The sequence below is a fragment of the Protobothrops mucrosquamatus genome, unplaced genomic scaffold (genome assembly GCF_001527695.2).
Source record: "Protobothrops mucrosquamatus isolate PMUCROS unplaced genomic scaffold, P.Mucros_1.0 scaffold589, whole genome shotgun sequence".
Taxonomy (NCBI): domain Eukaryota; kingdom Metazoa; phylum Chordata; class Lepidosauria; order Squamata; family Viperidae; genus Protobothrops; species Protobothrops mucrosquamatus.
In genome coordinates this window covers 126,089-145,801 of record NW_015386888.1, presented here as the reverse complement: position 1 = coordinate 145,801, position 19,713 = coordinate 126,089, and the positions used below count along the sequence as shown (strand labels likewise).

At 40.1% G+C, this 19,713-nt stretch overlaps 1 protein-coding gene across 1 annotated transcript in view; it reads left to right on the top strand.

Moving 5' to 3' along the window:
- The window catches only part of SPATA16 (spermatogenesis associated 16), a 168,546-nt gene that overhangs the window by 50,892 nt on the left and 97,941 nt on the right, over positions 1-19,713 (top strand). Inside the window, exon 3 of the mRNA XM_015817427.1 lies at positions 16,799-16,888. Coding sequence (XP_015672913.1) covers positions 16,799-16,888 — 90 coding nt within the window. The remainder of the gene's footprint in view (positions 1-16,798; positions 16,889-19,713) is intronic.

Genomic DNA, 19,713 nt, shown 5'->3' with positions numbered 1-19,713 from the left:
CTCCCAGAAGGCAGAAATCATGGGACCTGTAATCCAAAATACCTAGACAGCAAAACAGTTGGGAAAGTAGAACATTTTTATGAAGTGGCCATACATGGAACATTTCCATAACTGTCCCTAGCAGCACCAGCAGCTAGTGTGAAACTAGAGAACATCATAATTCCAGGAGAGAATGTCTATAGAGATTTTCAGTCATCTACGTCACGGTTTCCCAAAGGTGCTTTTTCCTAAGGCAACTGGACTTTGTTTTCCTTGAAGACATTTTGCTTCTCATCCAAGAAACTTCTTTAGTCAGAACTGAAGTTAACATTCTCCAGGAGAGAGAATGTTAACTTAAGTGATGCATTTTTCAGCAGCCAATGTGCATTCTTCTCATGCCTACTTCTGACCTTACATTGCCTTTGAGCAATTTAATTCCTTCCCATGTCATATTTATGTGAACATCTGATTCTTGTTAATGAAAAGGAGAAAGGAAGCATTTGTAATAAGAATAGATAGCTGGACCACTGAAGATTTCATAGTCCATTTTAAGCTGACTGAAGCAAAAATCACCTTAATTGTGATGTGTCAAAATGGTCTCCAGCTCTTGCTTGGATGGCTGGGCTGGAGACAAAATTAAAACTGACGATCATGGGGAAATAATCTATTGATGTTCTCTATTAATGGGAAGAATAAAAATGGAAAAATTGCCCATCAATCGCAAGGCACTTTTAAAAAGCCAGGACATATTGGATAGATTATGCATGTATTATGTCAACACTGATGATTAGCAATTCATCCATATAAGCTCCCCATATTTTCAGCCTTTCCAGGTGAACAAGAGATTGAGAGCATTCCCTTTTGATTTTCATATTCCTAATACTCACTTGTCAAATTCGTTATTTTATTTAGTATCACATCTGCAAGTGGGCATCGCACACTACCCAGAGGCTACCATGTGGGAACAAATCATGCATTGCAATGATCACTTGGAGATGGGAGATACTTCTAATGTAACCTACAGGATCCCCTGCATGGATTGCCCATGTGAATATGTAGGACAGACGGGGAGGAAGCTAACCATCAGATTGCAAGAATACGAGCAAGCGGTCAGACAAGGAAAGCCAAACTCACTGGTAGCCTTACATTGCAATGAACAAGAGCAAACACTCAATTTCATAGCTACTAAAATTGTTGGCTGAGCAGGTACAAAAATAGCCAGGTAAATGATTGAAATCTGAGAAATGGGCACCTTGTGAATCAACAGGAGTGCTGATTTATTACCAGCTTATAAGGTACTTAGGAGCCAAGGACTTGGCAGCAGGAAACAACCACCAATGACCTAATAACTGGCAAACAACACCCCAATCAACAACTAAAAAGTCACACACAACTAGGCACCACATAAATAATACACATAGAATAGCCCAAAGCACACAACCGGGTGAGAGAGAAGTTCCCTGAGGATGGGTTCCAGCATAAATCCAAAAACTTGGAAGGTTGAACCTCTGGTCCTGGTGACAAACCCAGATTGGATGTTGCAACCTTATCCTAGGACATGTATATTTGCCTTCATTCATGAGTATCACGTAAAAATGTGCAGAGGTCAACAGGCTTTCGTAAATAAGTATCAAGGACAGAAGTTCATCTACAAAGCTTTTTCATTTAGTTCATGTATTAACCTGCTAGTTAGCCAGTGTCTTGTAATGAAATCCAGGCATGTGCAAACTAACCTCTGAAAGAAGTACAAGTCTGAAAAGGAAAACAGACTTGCATCAGACAAATGATGTGTCTGCATCAACAGACTTTTTTCCCCACAAAGAAAGCACAGATTCATTTCATGTTCACATTACAAAGTTGTCCTAGTGAGAAAAGTAAGGGAAAAACTGTTGGCATCATAAAAATTAATACATTGAAGCAACAGAAGGTGAAAGATCAGCAACAATTTTTCTCTCAGTCACGGACAAATTACTGGAAATCTTTGGAAATTAAACATGCTAAGAAATCTTATACAGGTAGGGTTCAGCTTACAACCATTTGTTTAGCGACCATTCAAAATTACTGAAAAAAGTGACTTACCACATTTGTGACTGTCATAGTATCCCCATGGTCACATGATCGAACATTGAATGTTTGGCAACAGGCACATATTTATGACGGTTGAAGCATCCCCCAGGGTCCAGTGATCACCATTTGTGACTTTCCCAGCCATCCTCTGAGAAGCAAAGTCAATGGGAGAAGCCAAATTCTCTTAGCAATTGTGTGATTCCCTTAACAACTGCAGTGATTCTTGATTTTTTTAAAAAAGGTCATAAAATCAAGTACAACTCACAATAACCGCCTCACTTAGCAACAGAAATAATGGTCCCAATTTTGATTTTAAGTTGTGCAATATGTAAGAAGATGAAATACTGTTTAAAAAACTGAACTGTGGACAAAGGGCATAGTTTAATAGCATAGGCAAGCTTTGTATATGCGAATGATGCATTGGTGGGAGAATAAGTGGGTGTATGAGGGGGACGCCAACTTCATCCCTTGTCTAAGACTTCACAAGGACCAATCCATGCACCTAAGTAGGCCAAATTACATAATGCTTTCACTCAGAGTCAGTATGACAATTTCAGAGGTCCATGTTTTTTATTTTTCAGCCAATGGTTTTTATATTAAAAAAAAAATGTTCCATACAGTATATACAGGATTTGTGGGCAAAACAGAGCCAAAAATATTATCAGACAGGTAGATGTGATTGGTTCTAAAGTGTCCTTACTTCATACGCATAAGTATCTTTTATGACTTTTTTGCTGTGGTCATTAAATGAACCAATGCAGTTGTTAAGTGAACCCAACTCTTTCCATTACTCATCAGAAGCCCCCTGGGATGACCACAAATGGTGATCACGTGACCTTGCAACTGTCAACCTCTGCAACCATCGTAAATACATGCATATTGCCAAATGCCTCAGTTTTGATTACATGACTGCAGAGATGCTGCAATGGTCATAAGTATAAGGACGAGTCACAAGACACTTTTTTTAGTGCTGTTGTACAAATGGTTAACAACAAATGGTCATAAGTCAAAGACTACCTGTATTTAATGTATTTATGTATTAAACTTCTCTACCACTATAACTGAATCAATGCCCATTGGTTTATGTCAAAAGAAACATATTAGACATTGAAAAATCAATAACAAGATCAATGATTAAAAAAAACCACAGATACATAATACAAATATAGTAAATATGGTCCACGCCATGGCAAAAGAGCCATGGTGGCACAGTGGTTAGAATGCAGTACTGCAGGCTAACTCACTGCTCACTCCAGCAGTTCGATCCTGACTGGCTCAAGGTTGACTTTAGCCTTCCATCCTTCCAAAGTCGGTAAAAGTAGGACCCAGATTGTTGGGGGCAAATATGCTGACTCTGTAGACCGCTTAGACAGGGCTGTAAAGCACTGTGAAGCAGTATATAAGTCTAAGTGCTGTTGCTACTGCCATTATTTAAATATCCACTTGCCCTCTGGAAAAGATCAGTTTTCCCTAATTTACAAGCAGGCCAACCATAAAGGTGCCCCCTTAATCTTTGGAGGAATTGGGTTCCAAGGAATATGGGTCAATATGGATCAGGACTGTTTGTGGACCCTCTCCCACTTAATTATAAGTAAGTCAGTCTAAATACTAGGCAACTAAAGTGGTGTCAGGGACTACATTGTGATATTCAGTCAAGTTCAGTCCTTTATTTGCTTACCTCTAATGAACAGAATCTTGCCAAACTAAAGCTATAACCTTCCAACTATTGGATGTATGATGGGTCCTTGATGCTCTCTGAGCTTGGATGTTTTCTTGCAGACATTTCATTACCCAAACTAGGAAAGATCATCAATGGTGGTGATGATGTGCTAATGACACTAGCACTGATTATGTTACCTAGTTCGGGCAATGAAACATCTGCAAGAAAAGAATCAAATTCAGAGAGCACAAAGAACCCCTCATTTCAACCCTGAGCTACAAATATTCTTCTTTATTAGTTTCATATCTTTGGTTGTGGATAAGTACACCTTCCATCTGCAGCTCGATCTGTTTTCAGTCCAACAAATTGATAACACACCTCAATGCATGTCACTTAAATCTTCCATGGAAAAAGAAGAGTCATAAATCAAGGAAAGAAACACCAGAAATTGTATCTTCTGTAAACCAATTATAACAAGCATCCAAGAATGTAAATCAGTGTGCAATAAATTCTGCAAAGGATATTTCTCTGCACATGGATTTTCCTTCCTGAAGAGAGCAGGAAAATGCTAATTTTAATAAACAGAATTGTGTTTTATACACAAAGGTATTATTAGAAAGATTTATACTGATAAACATCACAATCTACCATGAGAAACATATATCTAAGCTAGTAAGCCTCTCTGATTTGGGATGGCAATAGGTTGTTGATCACTTTTGCACTAAACCCTGTTTTCCCATTGGGAAGTTATGACAGGAGGCAACATCAGGGACTCAGCTAATGGATAGATTCTTCATTAAAGAGAGAGCGACCATACTTTAGGCCCAGGATCAAAATAATCTACACTTTACTGCACAATGAGACAAAATTCTATAACTTATGCAGTGAGACTGATAGCCTTCTAAAATTCATTGCTTGCAAAGCTAATAAATCCAATGATGTCAACCAGATCCAAAACAACAGATTCCATGGTGATTCATAATGTTCTAAATTAAAGCTCCCTGAACATAATCCAACTGAGTTCACTGCATTTATTCCATTAAATTCACGTGTGAGTTGAGCAAACCCCTCTTCCTTAGTTAGTTAGTTAGTTAGTTAGTTAGTTAGTTAGTTAGTTAGTTCGTTCGTTCGTTCGTTCGTTCGTTCGTTCGTTCGTTCGTTAGTTAGTTATTTAGTTAGTTTGGGCACCACCCATCTCCAACTAACTCTGGGTGGCTTACAATAACAAAACAAGCCAAAACAATATGGGGTCTGGACCTAATACTATATAGAAAGAAACCCCCAAAATAACCAACACACTGAACAAGGGGCCCCACCTATCTCAACTGAAGATCTGGAAGAACAACCAAATCTTCAAGGCTACACAGAGTGACAACAGGATGAGAGCCACATAGAGTTAAGAAGGTTCTCATTCCAAAGGCAAGAAAAGGCACACTTCTGGAATCCCAATAGATGGCACAGTTTAATCAAAAAGGAGCTGGAGCAAGCCAACAGTGCTGACACCTACTGGGCAGGTAGAAAGCATGGGAAATAGACAATCCTTCAGATAAACTGCCTTTTTGCCATATAGGGGTTTATAGATGATATCTCACACCTTCAATTGCACCTGAAATCAGATGGGCAACCAGTGTAGCTCACAATGTAGAAGTGTCACATGGTCATAGGCAAAACACATGCATCATTGCCTACATTACTGCATTCTGGATCTGTTGAAGCTTTCAAGAGGTTTTCATGTATGATGCATTGCTGCAGTTGAGCCTTGAGTCAAGATGTGAATGACTATCTGAAGGCCGCCAAAATTCAGAAAAGTTGTAACTGGAGCATCAGATAGCACTAAGCAAAGGACATACTGTAGTTGGTGCCTATTTTTCAAATAAGTACTGTGGATCCAATGGGACCTCCAGATTTGGCATTACTCTAGAGTGGGGAAGTGCTACCTCTTCTAAGAGAATGAATGGAGAGTTTTTATGTAGAAATCTTTTTAAGTATACATATATACCTATTTTTTTCTTCTGTTCAATGAGCCAACAGTGTGTGGCGGTATCCAAAAAGCCAATGGAATCCTAGGCTGCAATAATAAAGGGGTAGAATCAAGATCATGTGAAGCTCTAGAACTGCTTCACAAAGCCTTAGTAAGACCACATTTGGAATATTGTATCCACTTCTGGTCATCACTAAAAAAGACATTGAGACTCTGGAAAGAGTGCAGAGAAGAGCAACAAGAATAATTAGGGACTGGAGGCTAAAACATATGAACAACGGTTACAGCAGTGGTTCTCAACCTGTGGGTCGGGACCCCATTTGGGGTCAATCGACCATTTCATGGGGGTCGCCAAGCAAGGCTGTCCGCCATTTTTTTTGTCCGCCATTTTTTTTGTCCGCCATTTTTTTCCCCTTTTCCGGCGGGTGCCTTACCTCCTTTGGGCTGGGCCAGCTGGTGGTCGGCCTGCTCCATCTCTGCCACTTGCCAGCTACGCCTCGGCCGGCGTAGGGGGCGGAACCACGCATGCGCGGCGCTCCCGGGCAGGAAAAGTCCTTGACTTACGACCGGTTGGGTAGTCCTCAACTTACGACCGGTTTAGTCCTCGACTTACGACCGGTTTAGTCCTCGACTTACGACTGGTTGGGGTTGCGGCATTAAAAAGGTTGAGAACCACTGGGTTACAGGAATTGGATATGTCTAGTCTAATGAAAAGGAGGACTAGGGGAGATGTGATAGCAGTGTTCCAATATTTGAGAGGCTCCTACAAAGATGAGGGGGTCAACCTATTTTCTAAAGCACCAGAAGGCAACATGAGAAACAATGGATGGAAACTAATCAAGGAGAGAAGCAACCTAGAACTAAGCCAAAATTTCCTAACAGTGAGAGCAATCAACCAACAGAAGAACTTGTTTTCAGAAGTTGTGGATGCTCCATCACTGGAGACTGGTCAACCATTTATTTGAAATGGTATAGGGTCTCCTGCTCAAGCAGGGAGTTGGATTAAGGTCCCTTCCTATGTCCTATTATTCTATGTCTGATGCAACATACATACATAATATATACGTATAACTAAGCTTAACATATCTTATTCAAAGGCTAGTTGGCTACAGGGCTGACCAAATGATTTACTGATAAAGGATAGTGTTTAGCTTCAGAGAAAATAAAAAATAATTGAAAATCTATTTCATATGGTAGAACTATTCAAGAGAGACAAGAAGAAAACATTCTGGAAAGACAGGCCAAATAATTGCATTTGGAGTTTGATTTGCATAGTTCTCTTAACTTAGATGTATGGGTGTGCATAAAGTAATAACAAATATGTGATACAGAGAAAAATGAATTATGGTTGTTGCTGGAAGCTTGTAATGTTATTTATTAGCATTTCATTCCACAAGAATACCAAAACATCACTCTTTGTTATTTTTGTTGCGGTTTGGTGGTGTTTTTAGAATGTTTGTAGGAGATGTTTTAAAATGTATAATATTCATCTATCACCTTTCAGTTACAAGTTTTCCATGGGATGGTGGTTGCTACATAAAACTAGACAATGTTTGCTGCCTTCTGAAAACTTTGTTTGGGTAAACAAAAATATGAAATGCTGCAGTGCATTGAGTCAGCAGACTGTTAGTCCACCTCATGTGGTTGATGGAGACATAGGATTTCAAGCAGTTTTCTTCAGATCTGCAAAACAGGAATGGCCTATTAAGCAAAGAGAAGACACTACATTTAAGCAACATACCCTAGAGTTGACTTCAGCTGCAGCTGATCTTATGCTTTCTATCTTTTCCTTTCGATGAAAGACAGAGGAAACGACCAAAACTGGTCCCTCCAACTATTTCTGCTGCTTCAGATATAATAATGGATGCTGTCACCAATATTCAAGTTGATTCCTTTCCATTTGCATGTAGTTCTTGAAGAGGAGGAAGAACTGTCTTCACATTGAGAAGCTTACATAGCATAGTCCTCAACTTACGGCTGGTTGCTTAGTGACCAGTGGAACTTACAATGGTACCTTGGGGCTACTTATCACCTCAATTGGAAGTTAGGCTCCTTAAAGAATACTGCGATCACATTTCCATATTTTATGACAGTTTTGCCAAAAACCAGCATTAAACTTCTGGTTTTCAACATAACCGTGCCTATAGCAAACTACTGGTTCACTTAACAACTGTGGTATTCATTTTATATCGGTGGTGTTCACTAATGATAACCACAAAAAAGGGTCGTAAGTCACATGACTGACCCATTGTACAACCATCACAACTTAAAACCATGATGGGCAGGTTTCATTACGGTGGTAAGTCAAGGACTATTTGTAATATGCATTTATTGTACCTTGGACTGGACCTGCAAACTCGACCTTAATGGTACCAAGTTGAGAACATTTTCACAGCCATCTATCAAAGGTTATTAACCTCACATTTTTATACTGAGCCTTTGGTGAGGTGACATGTATGATTACTGAATCAAAAGTGCATAAGCATATAACAGAGGAAAAGTGGATAAGAGTTAAAGACACATTCAGACAATCCATATGTAATAAATTTTAAGAAGATAAGGAGTGGTCTTATATCAAATTGTTTGGCCCTATAGCCTTCTGGAGTATCAAAGAAAAGTATTGACCTACAATCAGCTTACGAACCCCTCAAAATTCAAATCAACTGCACAGTCAACCAAAGACAGCACTGACCCTCAGCCAATCTATGCAAGCCCCCTCCCCCCACCAGCAGTTCATCTCCCAATGACCCTGACCTGATGTAACCTCCCCATCACAAAACCTATCACAAGCCTCTCTCTGTTGACTCACACCTGACCCATCATAAGATACATCACAAGACCCTCACCTGAAGCCCTTATAAACAGAAGAACACTGACATTGACATCCCCCAAAGTCCGCTGAAGATGTTATCTAGCCTGGTAATGAAACGTTTGGAAACCAACTCAAAAGCCTGGAGAACAAACTTTCACACTTATCCTACACCCGTGCTACAGATATTCACCACTATTGCAAAGAAAATAGTGACTGTATCTACCCTAACTGTAGATACTAAGGTTTAACTAGGGCAGGGGTAGGCAACCTTGGCTCTTTTATGACTCGTGGACTTCAACTCCCAGAATTCCTGAATCATAAAAGAGCCCAGGTTGCCTACCCCTGAACTAGGGTCTTCTACCTGTTGAATAAATCCTCTACAAATGAACGAACAGAAGTAACCCATTTAGAAAAATTGTTCTCTTGCAAAATTAGCACTGGGCCAAAATGTCTCAATTGTCTGCTGTTCCATTCAGTTTCATAACACAGAAAAATGTTTTGGTACAGTATAGTTCCTGTTTAAATTTGATCGTACTGTCAGCAAATAACACAATTTTTGTGAGAGCTCAAAATACTTTGGACGGATACTATCCCCAGATGCATTTAGAGAGAAAAAAATTATAATTATAGGCTAGTGGAGGATTTAGGGATTTTTTTTAACATTGTTTAGCCAGCATTCCTTAAATTCTCTTCAAAAGGGGCCTACCCTATCTTTACAATTAATCTCCTGCCCCAAAGACTTTATACCCTATTTAAAATACATGGCTACGTTTTAAAGAATCCTTTCCCAATTTTCCCTCTCAGAATGGAGCAATGATTTAGAGAGAAAGATCAACTCTTAAGTTTTTGCTTATATTCACATACTACCAAGTAATATCTTGCTAAAATGGAGAAAAAAATATACATTAATTGTCCTGTAATTCAGGGGTCCCCAACTCCCAACCCTGTGCCGGGCCATGGCCCAACAGGAACCGGGCCACACAAGCCGGGGTGAGAGTGCAAGATTCCATTTGCCAAGCGGCAGGCTCTCACACCTGCCGCTTGTGCAAATGGACCTTCGTGCGTGAGCACAAGTGCCCACCACTTTCATAAAACTATCTTTTCTCCCCTCCTACCTCTGATGACGACGCTGCCACCAGTCCACAGAACTGGAAAGGTTGGGGACGGCTAATGTAAACGTATGTAATAACCATCCCTTCATGTTCTTCTACCAAAATCACTTTGACCACATCTCCAGCTTATAAAATCTTTTGTGTAACTGTCCCAGTTTTAGGCACTTAACAGTTTTTGCAACATGTATTTGTTCTGAAACGCTCACATCCTGGATGTTTCCCACACAATCAGATGGACCTTCCGTCTGCTCTTGGTAATGGCTAGCGTTTTCATAAGTTTTCTTTACATCACTTTTGTTTTAAACTCTCCTGCTACTACTTTTCTATCCTGCACAGTGTTGCATGTTACTTCCAATCTAGATTGACCAAATATTACATTTTTATGAAGCATGAGAACAGAAGTAAGAAGGTCCAATCACTAGCACCAAGGCATTTTAGTTTGAAACTTATTAAATTAAAGGCTTTCGTTTATCGGAGATCTAATATAATATGGATTCTCAGTCCTTCAGATTCTGGATCTAATACTCCACTATTTAGTAACATGATTAAATCATTTTTTTTCCTCTGAATTTCTTTTATATATATATTTTTTGCTTGGATTAAGCCATGGCTCCATTGAAGTTTGTTAACCAGTTTAAGCCCAAGTCTGTTTTGCAAATAATTATCTGAAGATACTGGATTCTATAAAAGGACAAAATAATATTTGGAAGAATATCTTAGTGAGAAATCATAGACAGACCAGAACTAGTTAGTCCAATCTCTCTCATAAAACAATTATAAAGGGAAAGGAGGCAGATAAATCTTTGTAGGCACAGAAGGTCCATAGAATTTGCTGCTTTAAGTAAGAGATTAAATAGATGAAATCCTCACATTAAGTATGGGGGGGGGGTGTTAAATTATTCCATAGTGAAAAGTCAGCTAGGTTTGCAACTGAACCTCACTTAACATTCTCTCTGTGTGTGTGTGTGTGTGTGTGTGTGTGTGTGTCTGTGTGTGTATCTGTGTCTGTGTGTCTGTGTATACCCATCCCTTTGTCAGTGTTGATTCTTGATGATTGCCTGGACAAGTCACTGAGCTGGAAGGATTTCAGCATCAGATACATTTGCAAAATATTTGTTTTGCTTTTAAGAAGACTGATCCTATCTAACGTTAACCAGCCTCTTGCATTTGTTTTTCCAGAACAAACCAATGAAAATTAAGTTGCAGTATGAAGGAAGGCAAATTAAGCTTTATACATTGCAGACCAAAGCTCTTTCTCGCTTGTTTGTTCTCTGCATTAAAGCTGCTCCTTCCCTTCCACATAACGTGTAAAAAAATTGTACCCTATTGGTTTTCACGGGGCCTCTTGAGACAGAGCTGTCAAGGCTGAAACGTGGTCAGGGCACACCTTGAACAATCATCTGGATAAGCCTTAAAACTCTCAAATGAACAAAAGTAGCTTATAGATCTCAGTTCTAAAGTGTCAGGGCTATCATATTCTTCCAGAAGGAAAAGGAAAGGGGGTTAAGAGCTGTAGAACAGATATTCTTAAAGTAATAAAAGAATCCTTTTGAAAAGGAAAAAACTCTTGAAAGCTAATTTGTTGGCATTACCTATCACTGGGTCATGAATCCCTGTGTGTTTACATCTATCAGAACACATCAAGCTTTGACTGTAGAAAATGTGTGGTTAAGTACTAGTGCTATTGCTTAGCAATGGTATAGCCAATAATCTGGTAGGGGGGAAAAATCAATATAGCTATTATCAGCTGTTGACAACAGCTTGGAAAAGCAATAATCACCTTTAAAATCTTTTGCGAGAGTCCCAGGGATCAGCCAGTTTGTTAACCTGCCTCTAAGCAAGTTTATTGTAAAAATGCCACCCACACACATTGGACTTGGTGACACTGCTGTAGCTAATGTTTGGTTTTCAACAAACTGTGTGTTTCTTACTGGGAGAGTACTATGGCCCAGTGCAAAGAAGAATTGTCTGGGATTTTCAGAAAAGAAAAAAAAATAGGAACGAGTACAATTGTCATGACCTATATTGTTTGAATATAAGGATTCTCTTGTATCAAATTCAGAATGGTTGGATAATGTTTTGTATTAATTTTTATGTACTGGTAGTCCTTGGCTTAGGACTGTAATTGGGATCAGAAGTTCTATGGCTAAGCAAGGAAGTTTCTGAAGTGAATGACATCCCATTTTATAAACTTTTTGCCATGGTTAAATGTATCCCTGCAATTGTTAAGTGAATCACATGGTCATAAAGCAAACCCACCCACCGCCTTTGAGTTTGCTTGTTGGAAGCTGGCTGGGAAGGTCACAAATGGTGATCACATGGTTCCAGGATATTGCAACTGTCATGAATACATGTTATGTTGTCAAGTAATGGAATTTTGATTATGTAAGTCAAAGACTATCTACATTTAAAGTGCATACTGAAGAGCAGGGGTCCCCAGCCCCAGGGCATGGACTGGTACCAGACCGTGGCATGCCAGCAACTGGTCCACACAAACAAGCAAAGCCCCATCCATGGAATGCAGGCAGCACACAAAACCACACACTTTCTGGTCTGTTGAAAAACCTCTCTCTATGGAACTGGTCCCTAGTGCCCAAAAGGTTGGCGACCTCTGCTGTAGAGGTCAAGGATTACTGGATATCTATTGCAAAGCTTCACAGTCAGATGGTTCCTAATGGTTAGGACAGGAGTTCCCAACCGGGGTGCTTGCACCCCCTGGGGTACGAGACAATATTCCGAGGGGTGAGAAAACTTGGGTTTTCAAAATTATAGTGTATATGCATAATTCGTTGCCCTTATTTTGAACTTTTGTAAGGGGTGTGAGAATATATCAGAAGCATTCTAGTGGTGCAGGGTATAGAAAAGGTTGGGAGCTACTGAGTTAGAATCTATCAGCCAGTTTAAGCTGGTGAGCTGTGCCATCTCCATTATTAGCATTATCTTTCAGAATTATTCTGCTTGGGCCATCAGGAGTATTTAAATCTTTCAAATGGGCCTCTTTCCCTGTACCTGCCAGGTCTCCCAACCAATTGCTCACTTTTAAAAACATGATCAGCCCAATAATGGGTAACAACCCCTGGGGGCTACACAGAACAGTTAACAATCCTTTAGGGCAGTGGTTCTCAATCTTTTTAATGCCGCGACCCCCAACCGGTCGTAAGTCGAGAACTAAACCGGTCGTAAGTTGAGGACTAAACTGGTCATAAGTCGAGGACTACCCAACCGGTCGTAAGTCGAGGACTTTCCCTGCCCGGGAGCGTCGTGCATGCGTGGTTCTGCCCCCTGCGCCGGCCGAGGCGTAGCTGGCAAGCGGCAGAGACGGAGCAGGCCGACCACCAGCTGGCCCAGCCCAAGGGAGGTAAGGCACCCGCCAGAAAAGGGGGGAAAAAATGGCAGACAGCCTTGCTTGGCGACCCCCATGAAATGGTCGATCGACCCCAAATGGGGTCACGACCCATAGGTTGAGAACCGCTGCTTTAGGGGCTGCATGATGCAACAGTATCACTATGCTATTACTGCACTATGTCCAGTTAATCAAGTTATTCTACTATGTCCAATTAATCAAGCTACTTTTAAATCCAGGTTTAACAGCTTTTCAGTTGATAGGAACCCCAGGAGTTTACTCAGTCAAGTGAGATGGAGCTCTCCTGTTGTACTTTTGTGATTTCCCTTTGTGTTACTTGTTAGTCAAACTGCTTTTAAACATGGGCTTAGCACTCAAATGAGATCTATATGTAGGGTGACCTTGCAGGAAATATTTCAGTTCCTCCTTCTCCTGATGCCCTTCCCAGTCTCAGCATTCAGGGGTTGAGAGGTTGTGCAAAGTTGAGTGACTTTCAAAAGATGGATAAGCCATTTGACCAAGCAGGAATCTTCCTTGCTTCCATCCCCATCTTAGCTATGAGTGAGCAGTAGATATTTTTCCCTGGTCAAAGGGGACAGAGATAATGCCAGCAGAATCCTTTTCTTTAATTTGTCCTGCACACAGGATATAAGAATAACACACAATGTGGCAGGGGGACAGTAAATTGCATTTTGGTATAGTTTAGGCCAACTAAACGTCTAAGGACACACAACCAATGGGGTGCCAGAAAAGTAATAAGGTAGATGGCCTTTATAAAGCTTCAGCAACTGAGTGATGCTGTAATTTATAGCACATCTGAAAAACAAGACCCTCAGTGATGGGCAAGCTATTTTTCCATTTACTAATATTCTTAGAACCAAACAATACACAATTATTAACTGAATGTCTGTCTTGAACATGCATTTTTTGAAATGCAAACAATATCCCTTGAAAGGGCCAATCAAGATACTATCCAAGTTCACGGTAGGTGAAATGGTCCTTGAACAATTTTCTCTCTGATGCAGGACTGGAAGAAATTACTTCTCCCAGGTGAGTTTTACATTCAGAGAAATGGTTATCAGGGTCAGATCAGGCCAAGAAAGAGTTAAATAAATCCCTTGGTGTCAGTAGATATTTCCCCGTTACCCCAACTGGCTTCTAATTGTATACTTTTAATTTAGATGTTAACTGGGAGGACGAGTTAAACATCTAGCTTGTCCTGCATTAAGGAATTCTCTGTTAGCTTTCAAGGGACTTTAGTGTTCCCTGAGGGCAGATTTTGAAATATAATAATTATTATATAAAGTTGAAATAATAATAGCAAAAATAATAATGAGGTCTTTCATAGAGCCTTTTCCATCTTGAGATGGCAATAAACATCTAGTTTTGCAGAAAATATGCAAGGAGCTGCTGTGGTGCATGCATAATAAGTGAGATGTTTATTGTTATCTCACATATGAGTTCAGAGTGCAAAGTTTTTCAAACAGGTGGGGTAGCTTACCTGGTGAGATAGATAGGTAGTCCTCAATTTACAACAGTTCATTTAGTGACCATTTGAAGTTACCACGGGATTGAAAAAAGGGACTTATGACTGTTTTTCACACTTATGACCGCTGCAGTATCCCCGTGGTCCTGTGATCAAAATTCAGATGCTTGGCAACTGACTCATATTTATGATGGTTGCAGTGTCCTCGGGTCACATGATCCCCTTTTGTGACTTTCTGACAAGTAAAGTCAAAGGGGAAGCCAGATTCACTTCACCACCGCGTTACTAACTTAACAATTGAGTGATTCACTTAACAACTGTGGCAAGAAACGTCGTAAAATGGGGCAAAACTCACTTAACAAATGTTTCACTTAGCAACAGAAATGCTGGGCTAAATTGCGGTGGTAAGTCAAGGACTACCCGTAATGGCAAAAGAAAAAGCATCTACCATCCCAACTGCAACGGCATGATCCTCCCCAATACTTTCCCTCAGTTTTGTGTGGTTGATTTGTGTATGTATTGTGAATCGTCATTAACACAAATGATAGATAAAAAGGCATTGTTATAATAACATATAGGACAGGGGTGTCAAACTCACAACGTCGTGTGACGTGTCGTGACGTAGCATGACTTTTTTGCCATTGCCAGCAATGGGTTGGGTGCAGTTTCGCTATGATGCATCCGGCCCGTGGGCAGGCAGTTTGACACCCCTGATATAGGATGTTGTTGATCATTACATTCTCACTAAAGGCAGGGAAACATATTCTTGCAGAATGGGAGAGAAGGTAAAACTGCTGCCTCTGAAACAGACCATACTATGAATGAAATTACATTTATGACATAGCTTTAATAGACATTTAATAATAATAATGATAAAGTTGGAAGGGACCTTGGGGGGTCATCTAGTCCAAACCACTGCTCAGGCAGGAAATCCTATACCGTTTCAGACAAATGGCTGTCCAGACTCTTCTTAAAAACTTCCAGTGTTGGAGCATTCACAGCTTCTGGAGGAAGGTTGTTCCACTGATTAACTGTTCTAACTGTCAGGAAATTTCTCCTTAGTTCTAGGTTGCGTCTCTCTTTTGTTGGTTTCCATCTGTTGCTTCTTGTTTTGCCTTCAGATGCTTTAGAGAATAGCTAGACTCCCTCTTCTTTGTGGCAGCCCCTGAGATATTGGAACACTGCTATCATGCCCCCCCTTGTCCTTCTCTTCATTAAACTAGACATACCCAATTCCAGCAACCGTTCCTTGTATGTTTTAGCCTCCAGTCCCCTGATCATCTTTGTTGCTCTTCTGTGTGCTCTTTCTAGAGTCTCAACATCTTTTTTACATCGTGGTGACCAAAACTGGATGCAGTATTCCAAGTGTGGCCTAACCAAGGCATTGTAAAGTGGTATTAACACTTCACGTGATCTTGATTCTATTTTTAGTAACACCTGTTCGTCTAACTCAGCTGTCAACAGAATAGATGATACTGTTGGGAATTGGGGAGGGAAGGGGGTGGGAAATGCTTTTAATGTAGCAATAAATGGAAGGATGTGTATATACAAGTAGATCTTGGCCTTTGACCACAATAGAGCCCAACATTTCTGTTGTTAATTTTGCCCCATTTTACAATCTTTCTTGCCACAATTGAATCACTGCAGTTAGTAGCAAAGTTGTTAGGTGAATCTGGTTTCCCCGTTGACTTTGCTTGTGAGAAGGTCGCAAAAGGTGACCACATGACTCAGGGACACTGCAACCATCATAAATATGAACCAGTTGCCAAACATCCAAATTCTGTTCATGTGACCCTGGGGATGCTGCAATAGTACAAAAAATGGTAATCAGACACTTTTTCAATGTCACCGTAACTTTGAATCTTCACTCAACAAATGGTTGTAAATGGAGGTCTACTTGTACAGTACAGCCAACATTCAGGTAGTCCTTGGCCTATGACCATAATGGAATTTCCATCCTATGTCACAACAGTTGTCAGTCAAGACATCCAAATGCCCAACCTGATTTTGTGACATTTTTTTGCAACAGTTGTTAAACAAATGTGTCGTCATAAATTGAATCTCATGATCCTGTTGTCTTCAATGGGCATTTTTGCCAGAAAAACAACCATACATTACAGTCACCTGACTATGGGCTGCTGAAAATAACCATAAATGCAGGTTGGTTGCTGAGCACTAAAACTGTGATCACCTGACCACGGGGCAACAGGGGCAACTTATGTTGTAACGTTGAACCTGCTAAGTGACAAGTTGTAAGTCAAGGACTATCTGTACTGTTCAGAGTTAGATGTTAAATGGTTCTACCATGTTATGTCACTTTAGGTCTTTGACCTGAACATTTGCTTGCTGTTTTCGAAGGAGTATAATTCTGAACCCTGCCTATTTTCGCAACCATCTTCGTCAAGCTGCCGTCTTCCGATGCTTAGAGCGATATTCCGAGGCTGCAAGGTAGGACTGAGATTCATGGGGCAGCTTTCTGGCCTCAATTTACTTTTTTTTCCCTTTTTACTTAGAAATAGCAATTGCCACATAGGGTCACACTCTCCATCCCAACCTTCTGGTCTTCTCCCTTTCCCCAGTAAAGAGCTTTTCAGACATCCTGGGCTCCAATTTCATAATATGAGGAGAGCTGAAGTGGTAATCAGGAATTTTCAGGCCAGGAGTGGTATATACATTAACCAATTGGCTTCAAGGCCTACCAAACTCTGGGCCAGGAGCCTGTTAATTTCTGGAGGAGGACAAAAGGAAGAAACAACCAACTGAAACTACCAAGGATTCAAAAGTGATGTGCTCTGCCTCACTGGCATTGAGCAATCAGCAGCTTCGTATGGCTTTGTACTTGCCCTCAATAAAGATTCTTATTTAGCTGAACCCTATAGGTGAGCCATCTGCCATGTCTAATCAAGCAATGGAGCTAAGTGTGTAGCTTGAAGTGTCAAGAGATCTGTGATAAGCTGCCAAGTTCCAGTCATGGAAGCCTGACATATAAGCCCACAGGGACAGCACCTTTGACCATGTTGGAAATATCTGGTTTACAGTAGTCTACTGTATATGCACACAGAAGTCAAATAGGAAATGGAAACAGGAAACTTTTAATTAACATAGGAGTTTTACAACAAACCTCCATTAAAGTTGTAATTAGTGCACCATTTACTAGGAGTGAAAAATAACTTGATAGCCCATAATCAGTTTGAGAGAGAGAGAGAGAGAGAGAGACAGACAGACAGACAGACAGACAGACAGACAGACGAAATATTTCAATGAATTTCCATATTTCCAATGGCATCCTTGAATTTAGGTCTGTACTATCCTTGTCCACCACTTTAATCAGCTGATAAAGAAATCAAGAAAATTCCACCTACACTTGGTTGCAAAGTGGGAATATATATTCCTTGAAACTGATTTCTTACATATTTTCTGTTATGTACAATGTTTTAGTGGGAAAAAGAAGAATATAGTTCTCCACTAATTAAAATGTTTTAGTTGGTGAACCTTCTGTTGTTATTAATGAATGAATCAATTACATTTAATGAAATATGCATACCGTCAGTCCCAGTTGTTCCTTCCAAGAAAAGCATTGTATTCCCAGCTCTCTGCTTCTCCATTCCCAAATGGTCTGTTTTTCTTTTGCATCTGACATTCACCCTGAGGGTGTTAAGTCTCCCTACGATATCGGGGGGGGGACATCAGAACTTCCACAAATATGCTGAGGTTTCTCTCCTGTTGTTTGTGCTCCCATTTTCAGGTAAATAGACATAGAATTAGGTAGCATCTTAGAATCATAGAATAACACAGTTGGAAGGGACCTAGAAGGTCTTCTAGTCCAACCCCCTGCTCAAGCAGGAGACCCTATACTATTTCAGACAAATGGCTGTCCAGTCTGCTTTTGAAAGCTTCCAGTAATAGAGCACTCGCAACCTCTGAAGGCAAGCTCATCTTCAAGGCTAACTCATGTTGCTAGGGCATTTTTAAGACTAACCAACTTTAATTAGGACAAAAACATTTCCTACTAATAAAGTCAGTTGGTATTGAAGATGCCATCAAAGTCCCCATCTCCTTCATGATCCTAGACCTGTGCTTTTCAAATTTGACAATCTAAGATGCGTGGACTTGCTTAGACTGACACAACTCTTTGTTTCCCAATTTCAGCTAGAGTCTTAGCACCTGAGTTTACTCTTAAAAGGAGTGATTACTTTACTAATACAGAAAAGCTAAGGCTCATTGTTAAAAAGAAAGGTCATATTTAACTTTTAAAAGATCCTTTTCATTTCTTCTATAGTGGTTCAGGCTTTCATGGCTGGCATCAATCAAATAGTGATGAGCTTTTGAGCTTAACTGTCTTGCTCTAGTTTTCTTGGGTCCTGACATTTTGAAGGCAGCTGTGGCTGGCATCTTCAGAGGTGGAGGAGCTGCTTTGTGGTGCATTTCTGAACAGCTCACAGGCAAAAAGAACAGGAACCGGCTGGCTGTTGTACAGTATTTGTACCTGGCAAGCTGGTTTTGTTTCTTATTCCAAGAAAAGAGAGCAATCATCACATTGGGTTGAAAAGGAAAACTATTCCTCAAAACCACCGTATTTCAAAACACTTGCATCTTTCTCAAGCTGCATTTTTGAGTTTAGCCAAATATTTGCTAAAACACCTGTCATCACAGATATTGAAAATCCTTAATATTAGCATGTTGATTTCTTCAGCCAAAAACACTGCCTGTTTGCATGTGTGTATAAATACACGGATATATGCAAGGACTAATATCTCTTGCAGTGTTTCTCAAAGCTGGCTGCATTAAGGCACTGTATGTGGATTGTGGAATCCTGGGAACTGAAGTCTGTGCATCGTAAAGTTGCCAAGCTTGAGAAACATTGAAATGTTGGAACCTAACTTAGATATAATCCTATATAGTTGGGGTTGGTTTTTTTTGAAATCATAGAAACTCTGCAAGTCAGTGGAAAATGGGATACAGAATAGATGAACACACGTAAGCACGCATGCTTGTTCCAGTGACATGTAATGAAAATATAAAGAAAGAGTTTCTGAAGACTTAGAAACTACAAGAACAGCTATAATGGAACTGTTGTGCAAGTGAAATAGAATGTTAGGGAAACTTGTAAATAAACTGTAGTGAAGACTAATGCTGGAGTTGTAAAAGAAATAACATGCTCATAAAAAGAGAGCATTAAGGTTAACGTGGCAATGGTAAATCTTTAATGAGCTGACAGTGCTGTCCTGAAATATCTGCCACCGAAATTAAGAATCAAGATCTGTTCTTAGATA